Raw genomic sequence first — 13317 nt, forward strand, 5'->3', positions numbered from 1 at the left:
CCCCCATTGTTTACCTTGTAGTTTGAGATGTTGAAAAGAAAACATTGATAACCGAACATTACTCCTGTGTCTGTCCATCTTCCTGAAAAGATAGCCTAGGTGTTTTGGACTTTTTTAGGTAGTGAAGCTAAGTGAATAAATATTCTCCTCATAAGAATAAAGAACAGCTGATTGCATACTTTTTACAAGAAGGAAATAGAGCCATTTACTAGCAACCGATATATGGAATCCCTAATTCTATGGAGTATTTATTTATTTATTTATTTATTTTTTATTCTGAAGAAGCTGCTGAGCTTTGAAATCAGTGTTTACTAAAAGCATTGACTTAAGAAATAATGAACTGTCCACTCAACTAGGACTCAGAAGATAGCAATGGGAGGTTGATGTTAGAAATAATCAGAGATGCTAGCATTAAAATTGACTGAAGAACAATACTAGGCTTGTCTTTCTCAGAAATAAGAAGAGCAGCCTAATGTATTTTTCCTCATGTGTGTTGTGGAACTATTCTTCACTACACAGGTACATAACTGTTAATACCCGGTATTTCAGGTCTTTTGATCTGTTGTATTATCAAGAAGACAGATCTGCTGGTGTAAAGTGGTGGAGCCCAGCTGTGCTAAATGGAGAAATGTTAATTTATGTTACTTAGGGAGATGGAAAACTGCTGAATTATTTCAAAGGATGGAGGTTTGCTTTTGTTTCATTTTCCCACTCTGAAGATGGTGTTGCATCACTGCTAAATTGCTTACTTCTTTTCAGTCTTTTTGTCATTCTTCCTTAAATGTGCCATTGTGTGATCCATGACCAGAGCAACTGAATAGTCCGTATTCCCTCTGCTGTTTCTGGCCCTCACTGAGCTTCCAGAGGTTGCAAACAGTAATATTGTTGGCTTTGGAAAGCTGTCTTCTGAAAAGAATTGGAGTTGTTTTGCTTTAATTCCAGTTTTCTGGTTAACAATAGATAACTTCTGCAGAGCTAGAGACAACTGGGCTGGGGGGAGGAGAGAAAAGAAAGCCTTTCCTTCCCCGTGGTGGACATTTTTTTATTCTGTTTCCCAGACGCCTTTTTCACCACTGGGAAAACATGTATGAGTCCCTCTTATGGGCATTAAAAAACAATATTGTTTGACATTCGTATTCTATATTCATCTTGCTTTTGGTATTTGTGCCCTGGAAGGTGTTAAGATAGGACAGACAACCTTTGAGCAAGTACTTCCTCAGAAATTCCTAAGAGGTAGGAAATTTCTGTTGTCTGTTGTTACAGGTAAGAAACACAAAGTTGGAAGAGACAGTTATTTTTTCCAAGGTAACATAGCTACTCTGTGGGAGGAAACAACTGAAGCAGTGTCTTAATTTTTGGCATGTTCTTCCCCTTTAGTCACCTTTATTTTACTTCATTTTGCCTAGAAAAGAGAAGAAGAGGAAAGACAAAAGGGTGAAGAACAAATAAGGCAACAGGAAGAAATCCGAGCAAGAGAGTTGTATCTGAGCCTCAAGCAAGCTCAGCAGCATAGTCAACACAGCGATGATGACCAGGAGTGGGAAGAACAGTGTGAGTAAAATTACCTTCACAGGTTTATGAGGTTATAAAATGAGACTTGTAGAATGGAAGAATATAAGAACTTGAAGAATGCTCTTCTACCTAGAGCAATGCAAAATGCTGGATTATTTTGCAGAAAACTACCAGCTTGACCCTACAAACCGAAGTTACTGTGACACTACCAATTTAACGTTTCTTTCTGAACAAGAATCCATGTCAATGCCTTATAGAATTTTTTTCATACACAGTGACTGAGATAATTAATTTTTGTGTCATATAATTAAATAAAGTTTGGGCTTAGTAATAATAATTCTGGACACAGTTATTTTGACAGCTTGTCCTCAGCTATCTCTGAAGAGGTAAAATCTGTCTTCATCTATATTTTATTTACTTCCATAAGGTCATGGGGTCAAGCTAAGATGTTCACACTGAAACTCACTTAATTTGAAAAGATTACAGTAAATAATACTTAGATTGTTGCTCTGAAAAAAATCCTTATGATGATTACCTCACTCTATGGAGATGCTGTTCCTTTTTAGCCACCCTGAAGTTCTTTATTAATATCATCATTGTGATTAATTTAAAAATACATCAGTGATTTTGAAAAGTCTATTAAGAACAGGACAAATATTGTATATATGTAAACATTATATGCTGTAGGTAACTAAAGGTCCACATTATGAGTAACTAAGACTTAATAGGTTATTGTGAATAAAATGTACATCCACTCCATCTGAAGCCTATTGCATAGTTGGCTTTAGAATTAGGAATATTGTGGAGGCCAAATGTAGCAATGATATTGATGACACTACTAATTTATTTAGTAGATGGAATTTAGAATGTGATGAGGATTCATCTCTCCTCATGCCATTATCCCTCAGCTATTTTTTTCCAAGGCAATAAGCAAAGTGTTGCTAATATTAGTTTCTGGTTTTTGCTTCAGTTTGCTTCTGCTGTTTGCCTGATTGTGCCAAATAATAATAAAAGCCCATAGAACCACCATGTTAATTGACATACATAATGTTAGTGCTTTTTAGTATACTAAATGACAAATGTAGACTAACTTGAGAAATCTGTACTAAAAAGAAACAAATGATTTTGTAAGAGCAATTATACACTTTGATTTCATATAATGGATATATGTCGGGGTATTTCAGAGGACAGTTGTGAGTTGATATGTGGAGCAAGTATATTAGTTGGCAAATGAGAAGATGAATAAGGGAAAAGACTGTTTCAAAGAGTCTACTGTTTAAAGCTCTTATTCTCTGAAACTGAGAAGTGTGAACTAAGGCTCAGCTTGGATAGAGGAGTGCTTATATTCAAAGTAGTTCTGGACCTTTCTATGGGCTGTTCCATTCTGTTAGGTATCTAGAGTATTTGATATACAGTACCTTATATCACAGTATCAAAGTGTGATTTCTCTCTGAGAGCAGAAAAGGATATCTGCAAAAGTAATAGGAAAACTGTAGCATAAATATTCACCTGACTGAATATTGCAAAAGGCGTTCTGTTAGTACACTTACAAACCTCTGCAAACTGCATCAAGCAATGAAGTGCTCAGATATCATCTGACCAGCTGCACTCATCTCCAGACAAAAATTATTCCAGTAAAAATGTAAACAGAGTTGAGTGACTTGATCTGTTGTTATGCACCCACTTTTGATCTCTGTTGGAATTAGGGTACCAGGCGGACTCATAGCTTCTTTTATATTGCTATATTTTTATGTTCTTCTACAAACTATGTCTATGAATTTATTTTTGTCTGAATTTTAAAGGAATTTATGTTTGTTTGGTACTTCTCTTCCATAGAAATTCAAGTGAGTGAGTTTACTGTCATTGGCATTTGATAAAATGCTGAATACTAAAGTGAGTAGTCCCCAGTTTAGCTATGCATCAACTAAGCAAGTGCTGAACCTTAAGTGTGGGATCACTGAACTTCAGTAGGTCTCAGAGTGCATTGTTGAATAGGGATGGTATTATTCACATGCTTTCAGATAAGATTATTGCTGAACTGGAGCCATATTTCAGAGTATTTTGTGGGAAGTTATTTTCCAATTATAAAATAGAAAAACACTGTGTGATTTGTATGTGCACCCAGAAAATGTGAAGATAGAATTTAATCTATTAAGTAGTCATTCTGAAATGCTCATAAACAAGTTTCCAAGAATTATTAACAAGGGTAAAGCTGAAATAAAATAATTTAAAAAGGAGGATGCATATTCATGGTACAGGCCTTTTATTCCTGTTTTCACATAGCACTGACTGTAACTCACAGCTCTTCAAAAGCACAAATTAGATTACACAAAAAGGAGAGTACCTAGTCTTTCAAAATGACATGATCACATTCAGTTGCAGCACAGCATGAGTTAATCCTCATCTGTATCAAAAGATTTGGTATTAGAACTTTGCCAGGACTGCTAATAGGGATTTCCCAATCCTAAGTGAAAATACAAAAGGCGACCTTGTATTTTAACTCTAAAGACAACTTAGGTTAGTATAGAGGAATAATAGATTCTTGTAAACTGTTCAAGGTAAACAAAGCAAAGTCAAATTATGACGTATAGGATCATAAGATCTGTGGCATACATGAACTTTGTAGTTTCTTATTTGTTTGAGTATGTTCACACTGCAGGTCACATAGACATGTCCAAGCTGGCTTTAAACTATTTATTTCTAATAATGATTACTGTGATAATCAAGACAGCACAGACCTCAGTCTGGATATTTTTACCAATTTTACAGGAGAGTTTGGAAAGACATTTTTGACCTCCTCTACTGCAGCTACAATCATATTGACACCTAATATATAAATGGCTCAGGCTTTCCTATACAAGTTATAGTCCCATCAAGGCAGAAGTGTGCTTAATTTTATGAGCACTGAAGGAGGATGTACCTATTGTTAGTATCACCACACCTGAAGAGAAAACTAGTGAAGATGGATTTAAAGGAACTGTCTGAACTGTAGATTTCTTGTGAGACTGACAAATCAGTCAAATTCCTAAATTCCTATTCTTGTCAGTTGTTCTGGTTCCGCTAGGATAGGATTAAGTTTCCCCAGCAGAGAGAGAGGGGGAAGGGATCTCCAGGCGGGATATTCATACCATGCTGACATCAGGTCCAGTGTGGGAACTTTTTCCTTGGTAGTCTTGGTGGCGGTGAGCTGTTTGTGGCCATTTGAGGTATTTCCCTGTATGTCATTGCTCTTGCTTACTGTTATTGCTGTTTATTGTTGTTATCATTTCCACTGTTGTTGTTCAGATTGTTTATCACACTGTTGTATAAAATTTCTTCTTATTTCAACCTGGGGTTTGTGCCTCAATTCCAGCTCGACTGGCTGAGGGTGGGGGAGAGGTCACAGCAATGTGGTCTCCAGTCCTGGCAAGGCTTAAACCACCACAGCCTTAATTGACACACCAACGTGGGGCACAAGAGGGCTGAAATAAGAATAAAAAGGGACAGACCCTGACCAGAGTGTGATACAGCAATCTGTTGGGTGTAATTTCTCTGTTTGTATTTGTATTTGTTTGATAAGAAAATGTTTGCAATGCTGGCCCACTTGCTTGCGTGGTGGGGCTGGATTTATCCTTATATCCAGTGTATGATCCCAGTGCTGGCATTATGGGTGGAAAATATATAAAGGGTCTTATGTTGTTATATGGGCTATAGACTGCTTATAATGCCTTTGTATCAATGTGTGTCTGTGTGTGGGGAGGTGGGCTGGTACCTGTTTGCTACCTGAGGTTTTGTTAGGGATCTCACCCAGTCTATGGGTGAGCCAGGGGAAGAGATCCTCTCGGCTTTGGGGAGTTTCAATTATCCTTGGAGCCTGCAGGCCAGCGTGATTGTGGCACAATGCTTTCTGCATGCCTGCCTGATTTTGGTTTTGGCCATGCGGCACTTCACTAAGAATATCAGTGCCTGGAAACCTGCCCCGAGGTCAGATAATAGTGAGTGGCAAGGGGTGTGGGAAAAGATGGGCAAAGGCCTGAGTCGGTGGGCACCTCCAATGCTTTGGAATTTCACTCCTGAACAAATGCAGAGCACTGAAAAGCTGATGGAGTGCTTAGAAATTGTATGTTACCAAGCTGGCAAAACCCAGGACACACAAATCGCTGCAATATGTTGCAGACTTGCCCATGCCTACCGTGTCCTCTTTAACCCACTGCGCTCAAGGGGGAGAAAAGGCTATAAAACCTGAGAGTGAAGTAACTGAAACAGTATCTGCACTGGGGGAACAGGCAGAGCCAGTATCAGTTGACTCCACCAGCACAGCGACTGAGCCAGAGAGACAGCCAGTGCCGGTATCAGTCGCCCAGATACAGAAAACCAAATATACCAGAAAGTCAGTTTGCAGAGTGAGGGATGAGGATGAGCCAGGCCCATCACGGGAACAGGAGGAAGGGCCAGAGGTGATCGTCCGATCTCTATCCCCGACTGAGCTGCGAGATACGTGGAGAGATTTTGTCCGCCTGGGAGGAGAGGAGATTTGCACCTGGCTGCTCTGATGCTGGGACAATGGAGCCAGTGCTTTTGAAAAGGAGGGGGGAGAGAGGACAAGCAGCTGGGATATTTGGCCAAGGATGCTGGCATTGATAGGGAAATAGGGAAGCAGACTCAAACCCTCAGCCTTTGGAAGCGACTCCTGCTCAGTTAAGGGACAGGTACCCCTACAAGGATGAATTCCTATGTCAGCTAAACAAATGGACCAGCATTGAGAAAGGCATCCAGAATCTCAGGGAACTGGCTGTGTTTGAGATGATCTATGATGATCTGAATGATGAGCAGTCATCCATGGACCCAGATGAGTCCCCTTGCACACATCTAATGTGGCGAAAGTTCCTGAAGAATGCACCAAAAGCACACTAAGAAGCATTGGCAATAGTGTCCTGGTGGACAAACACCCACACTCTAATAGTGGATGGAGTGGTTGGCAAGCTCCGGCAATATGAGGGAAATCTCCCTCCATCTTCACATTCCTGGGTCTCAGCTGTGAATGAACCGTCTCAGAGGGTCCAGAAAATGGAAGAGGACATGTCCTACACTCCTCCTGCATGGGCTGATGTCTCAGCCACTGGAAGTAAAAGTTTCCCCTCCCAAGAGAAAGGCAGCAGAAGGTACACAACAGAAGGCAAGCTATGGGGAAAACATGCGGAGGTGGGATGGACAGCCCACTGCAGCACTAGCTGCACGAGTAGAGCGGCTGAAAGGTAAGACACTCACAAAAGGGGAGTCCTCCAAGAAAAGTGCAGCTCCAGTGTCCAGTCAGAAATCCCCCAGACAGAACAGAATGGCCAACATAATATCTGACCCTCTTGAGGGGACCAGTAAATCATTCTTACAAGAAGTGAGTGATGCTGAGCAGGATTAGAGGGGCCCTGCCTCCAGCCAGGTGGAGGAAAGGGATAATTGGATTTACTGGACAGTGTGGATCTGATGGCCGGGCACATGAGACCCACAAAAGGGTAAAGCTTTGGTGGACACTGGCGCACAGTGTACCCTGATGCCATCGAGCTACAGTGGGGTTGAATCCATTTGCATCTCCGGAGTGACAGGGGGATCCCAGCAGCTGACCCTATTAGAAGCTGAAGTGATCTTGACTGGGAAGGACTGGCATAAGCACCCCATTGTGACTGGCCCAGATGCCCCATGCATCCTGGGCATAGACTATGTCAGGAGAGGGAACTTCAAAGACCCAAATGGGTATCGGTGGGCTTTTGGTGTATCTGCCCTGGAGGAGGTTGAAGAGTTTTCACCTTACCCGGCCTCTCAGGGGATCTCTCAGTGGTGGGATGGCTTAAAGTTGAGGAGCCGCGAGTGCCGATTGCTACCAGGACAGTGCACCGGCGGCAGTACCGCAACAACCGAGATTCCCTGGTCCCCATCCATCAGCTGATCCGTCAATTAGAAAGCCAGAAGATGATCAGCAATACTCACTCACTCTTCAACAGCCCTATATGGCCAGTAAGAAATCCTAATGGTAAATGGAGGCTAACTGTGGACTACCATGGCCTGAATGAAGTTACGCCAGCAAGAAGTGCTGCAGTGCCGGATATGCTAGAGCTCCAGTATGAACTGGAGTTGAAGTCAGCCAAGTGGTACACTACAACTGACATTGCTAATGCTTTCTTCTCCGTTCCGATAGCGCCAGAGTGCAGGCCACAGTTTGAGTTCACTTGGAGAGGCATCCAGTACACCTGGAATCAATTGCCCCTGGGGTGGAACCACAGCTCCACCATTTACCATGGACTGGTCCATACTGCACTGGAGAAAGGTGGGGCTCCAGAACACCTGTAGTACATTGATGACATCATTGTATGGGGGGACACAGCCAAGGAAGTCTTTAAGAAAGGGAAGAAGATAATTGAAATCCTCCTGAAGGCCGGCTTTGCCATTAAGCAAAAGAAAGTTAAGGGGTCTGCAAGGGAAATTCAGTTCCTAGGAATAAAATGGCAAGATGTGCGTCACCACATCCTAATGGAGGTAATAAACAAGATAACAGCCATGGCCCCACCAACCTCTAAAGAGGAGACTCAGTCTTTCCTGTGCACTCTGGGGTTCTGGAGGATGCACATCCAGGACTACAGCCTGATTGTGAGCCCTCTCTACCCTGTAACTTGTAAGAAGTACGATTTTGAATGGGGCCCTGAGGAACAACACTCCTTTGAACAAATTAAGTGGGAGATTGCCCAGGCAGTAGGCCTCGGTCCAGTCTGGGAAGGGCAGGAGGTTATGAATATGCTCTACACCACAGCCGAGTAGAATGGCCCTACCTGGAGCCTCTGGCAGAGAGCACCTGGGGAAACCTGAGACTGACCTGTAGGCTTTTGGAGCCAGGGATACAAAGGCTCTGAAGCTAATTATACACCAACTGAAAAGGAGATACTGGCAGTGTACGAAGGAGTTCAGGCTGCCTCAGAAGTGGCTGGCAATGAAACACAGCTCCTCCTGGCACCCTAACTGCTGGTGCTGGGGTGGATGTGCAAAGGAAAGCCTTCCTCCCACACATCATGCAACAGGTGCCATGTGGAGTAAATGGGTTGCATTGATAACACAACAGGCTTTTATATGGAACCCCAGCCACACAGGGATACTAGAAGTGATTACGAACTGGCCAGAGAGCAAATATTCTGGGATGTCACCAGAACAAGAGGTGACACGTGCTAAGGAGGCCCTGCCATATAATGAGCTGCCAGATGAGGAGAAGCGATATGCTCTGTTCACTGATGGGTCTTGTCGCATTGTGGGAAAACATCAACGATGGAAGTCTGCTGTATGGAGTCCCACATGCCGGGTCACTGAAGCTGCTGAGGGACAGGGTCAATTGAGCCAGTTTGCAGAGTTGAAAGTCGTCCAGCTTGCTTTGGATATTGCTGAGCAGGAAAAGGGGCCAAAGCTCTACCTCGACACTGAGTTGTGGCAGTGGTGAATACCCTGTGAAATGGTTGCAGCAATGGAAGCATAACAGGCAACGTAAGGGTAAAACCATCTGGACTGCTGAAGTATGGCAGGACATTGAAGCCCGTGTGGAAAATCTCATTGTGAAGGTGCACCATGTGGATGAACATCGACACAACTAGCAGGCATACCAAGCTGCTAAGATTAGAATTGCTCAGGTGGACTTGGACTGGCAGCACAAATGTGAACTGTTCATAGCTCGGTGGGCCCATGTGACCTCGGGCCTCCAAGGTAGAGATGCAACATACAGGTGGGCTCGAGATCGAGGGGTGGACCTTACTATTGACACCATTGCAGAGTTTATCTACGGATGTGAGACGTGTACTACAAGTGATGGCTGAAATATAGATATGGAGAGGCCTGGCAGATCGACTACATCACACTGCCACAGACTCGCCACATGAAACGCCACGTGCTCACAATGTTGGAAATAACCACTTGATGGCCGGAACCCTACACATCACACCATGCCACCACCGGAAATACCATCCTGGACCTTGAAACCCAAGTCCTGTTGAGACAGGGAGTCTAAACAATCTTAGATTGATGGTGCAAGGCCTGCGCAAAAACAAGGGGAGGTGTATGGGACTGTTCGAAAAAGACATACCAAGTACTGATAACGTTGCTAGGCGATTAACTCCTAGCCCAAAGAGAAGTCCCTCCTAGTCTTTGAAAAACAGACAACCCCAAAACATTGACCTGGAAGAAAGCCAGAGAACAACTGAGGCTGCGCAGAGCGACAGGGAGAAAAGTTCATCAGTGAAGAAGAGGAGGAGACCTGATTACCATGAGAAGCGAGGGGAGGCGGGGTAGACTATGTATATGTATAGACGTTTTATGAATATGCACTATTTTGTAACATATAAGCTGGACGAGAGCTGCAAACGATACTCATGCTTGTGGTGAAGCGATCCCCCATGCACCCAGCGCTAAATAAACATACCTACTTTATAACCCCAAAAGTTATAGAGTGATTTCTCCGCAAAACATCTTGGCACCCCAGATGGGACTCCTCTGCTCGGCTGCCGTCGACTGCTGATGGATGGACTTCCTAGGTGCACCCCGAGTTCTTCTCGGAGGAACTCCGCTCCCAGCTGTCCACTGCGGGAGCAGACAAGGACCATCTGGTTCGCGGACAGAGGTATGTTTACAAGGGTAACGGGCTGCTGGTAAGACGCACAGAGACGTCTGGCGCACGGCTCATTCCCAAGGAGGGGGTATACCCATTTGGTTTTGGCTTTGGGAATCCGCGGGAAAGTAAGATCTTTTGGGGCAAACTACCGATGACTGTTATATAAGAGGCAGTTTGCATTTTGGGCAGGGTACTGGTATTTACCGTCACCTGCAGGATCTTGTTTCACGTCATTGTATAGTGCACTAATGGTGCATATACTGGCTTTGAACTGACTGCTAATTGTTAACGGTTTATGATATATGTTACAAACGGACTTGGTGATTGTTTAAACTCGGTATATTTTGTGGTATGAGTGAAAAGTGTGATGGGCCCTTTAAGTGTCTGTGTGCCGCTGTGTGAGTGAGAGCAGCCGCTGCTGTGTGTCTGTGTGCCGGCGTGCCTGCGTGCCTGCAGGGGCAGGGTGTGAGTGAGACGCCTCTGCCGCTGTGTGAGTGAGAGGCAGCTGCTGCAAGATAAATAAGAAGTTTATGAGAATTTTATGCTTGTTTAAAGAATACACTGTTCTTGTATGTCTTGTGAAAACATTGTATGAGCCGGAGATGGGAAAGTGAATCCCTTCTCTGTCGGTTTGGGTTAGACTTGGTTGGATTATTTGTTTAGAAGGAGTGAATGGTCGGCACGAGGAAATGATTTATACCTGCTAGAAGGATTGTACACAGCTCCTTCTGAGTAACTGGTAGTACCAGACTGGGTTCGTGAGAGAATTTCCTGCTTTCTCTGTGCTCCTATGCTCCTATTTTTGGTAATTTTCATCAAGCCTGGGTATTAGCAAAGTGCATTCTTGATATAAGTAGTATTGTCTAATAAGAGGAGGTCGAGGTGTGCAGAGTGCTAAGAGGCGGTGTCATTAGACCTCTCGGTCGAAAGACAGGAGTTGATAAATATTGTGTGGAAGAAGTCATAAGATACCGGAACTTTTGGAAGTGAAGGAGGAAGAGTGGGAGAAGGTTGAAAGACAGTGTAGAAACTGCTATAAGTGGAGAGAAAGGATTTTGAGAAGGAACAATTATGGGAAATAAGCAGGAAAAAATTGTAAAAGAAAAGCCCATTAGATTGCATACTCACGCACTAGAAAGATATAGCCGGGAGGGGAAGTATGGAAAGCAAGAAAATCCTGATTAAATATTGTAACCAGTGGTGGCCACTTTACAAACTAGAAGCAGCAGCAGCTAAATAGCCACTAAATGGGACCTTAGACTCTAACACACTTTTGCAATTAATATTATTTTTACAGAGGGAAGGGAAGTAGGATGAGGTGTCTTACGCAGATATGTTCTTTACCCTCCAAAATCACCCGGGGTGGCAGAGGGACTGTGCACTAGTTCCACCATAAGATCCTTTAGTGCTTGCCCTGGAAAGGATTATAAAGGAGCTACTAGCTACTAGTTTTACAAACCTTTGAAATATAAACTGAGAAAGCAGTTAGGCATACACAAATTTCTCTATATGCCTAACTCCACAAAAGCACTCCTGGGGAGGGATTTGCTAGAACAATTAAGAACAACTATTACCTTTAATAATGAAGAAATTACTCTGGAGGTAAATAACCAAAAACTTATACAAATCATGAGCTTATCCCTAACTAGTATCCCCACAGGAGGAGAAATCAGTGAGGAAATTATCAATCAAGTGTATCCTGGAGTGTGGGCCACTGACACGCCTGGAAGGGCAGAGTACCTCACCCGTAGGGGTAAAACTTAAGGAAGGACAACAACTGGTAAGAATTAAGCAATACCCTTTAAAAGGAAGATCGGGAAGGGATCCATCCAGTTATAAAAAAATTTTTACAAATAAGATTAATAAATAGATCTCCACCCAGTGGTGGCAAACCCATAGACTTTATTGACAAAATTAACTCCTGAGCTAATCTGGTTTAGTGTTGTAGACTTCAAGGATGCTTTCTTTTGCCTCTCTCTCCTCGAAGCCAGTCAGAAAATATTTACATTTGAATGGGAAAATCCTAGGAGTGGGCGGAAGACCCAGCTAACCTGGACGGTGCTGCCACAAGGATTTAAGAACAGCCCCACTATATTCGGTAACCAGCTAGCAAAAGACCTCGAATTGTGGGAAACCCCAACCCCAGCCGAAGAAGGAAGGCTGCTGCAGTATGTAGAAGACATCCTAATTGCCACCAAGACAAAAGAAACCTGTATGGCTTGGACGGTAAGCCTTTTAAATTTTTTGGGACTTCAGGGCTACCGAGTATCCAAGAAAAAGGCCCAGGTGATGCAATGCGAAATGATTTATCTGGGCTATGAAATCGGTGCTAGAAAAAGAACTTTAGGACAAGCCCGGAAGGAGGCGATCTGCCAGACTCTGAGGCCACAGACAGTGAAAGAACTGCAAACGTTCCTGAGAATGACTGGGTGGTGCAGACTATGGATTTATAATTATGGATTGCTTATTAAACCTTTATATACACTAACTGCCACTCAACAGAAAAATCTCCACTGGAATAAGGAGGCCAAACGAGCCTTGGACCTGTTAAAAAGGCTCTGATGTCAGCTTTGGCTTTAGGACTCCCAGGTGTAAGGAAGCCATTCTTTCTCTTTTCACATAAGAAACAGGGAATTACATTGGGAATACTGGCACAAGACCTAGGCCTGTATCGTTAGGCAGTCGCCTATTTCTCCAAGCAACTAGATACAATTGCTAAAGGTTGGCCTGGATGCCTACAAGCGGTTGCAGCAGTGATCCTAAATATACAAGAGGCACGAAAATTCACTTTAGGCCAGAAAATGACTGTATTTGTATCTCACACAGTGTCTGCAGTATTAGAAATTAAAGGGGGACATTGAATTTCGCCCCAAAGGTTCTTAAAATATCAGGCAGCATTAATAGAACAAGATGATGTGGCGATCGTAGTAACTAACATTATTAACCCAGCTTCTTTCCTGAGTGGAAACACAGGAGAACCAGTGCAACATGATTGCCTGGAGACCATCGAGGCAACATACTCAAGCCACACAGATCTGAAGGATGCGCCTCTGGAAGATGCTGAGAACTGGTTTACGGATGGGAGCAGCTATGTTTTGAGCGGCAAGAGGTATGCTGGGTATGCTGTTACTACCACCCAAGAAACACTGGAATCAGGACCACTGCCTGTGAATACCTCTGCACAAAAGGCA

The 13317-nt window shown here is 43.3% G+C and overlaps 1 protein-coding gene across 1 annotated transcript in view; it reads left to right on the forward strand.

Moving 5' to 3' along the window:
* The window catches only part of SH2D4B (SH2 domain containing 4B), a 98356-nt gene that overhangs the window by 20881 nt on the left and 64158 nt on the right, over positions 1-13317 (forward strand). The window contains exon 4 of the mRNA XM_026854668.1: positions 1407-1551. Coding sequence (XP_026710469.1) covers positions 1407-1551 — 145 coding nt within the window. The remainder of the gene's footprint in view (positions 1-1406; positions 1552-13317) is intronic.

This window comes from Athene cunicularia (assembly GCF_003259725.1).
Source record: "Athene cunicularia isolate RWA chromosome 9 unlocalized genomic scaffold, athCun1 chr9_part1, whole genome shotgun sequence".
Lineage (NCBI taxonomy): Eukaryota > Metazoa > Chordata > Aves > Strigiformes > Strigidae > Athene > Athene cunicularia.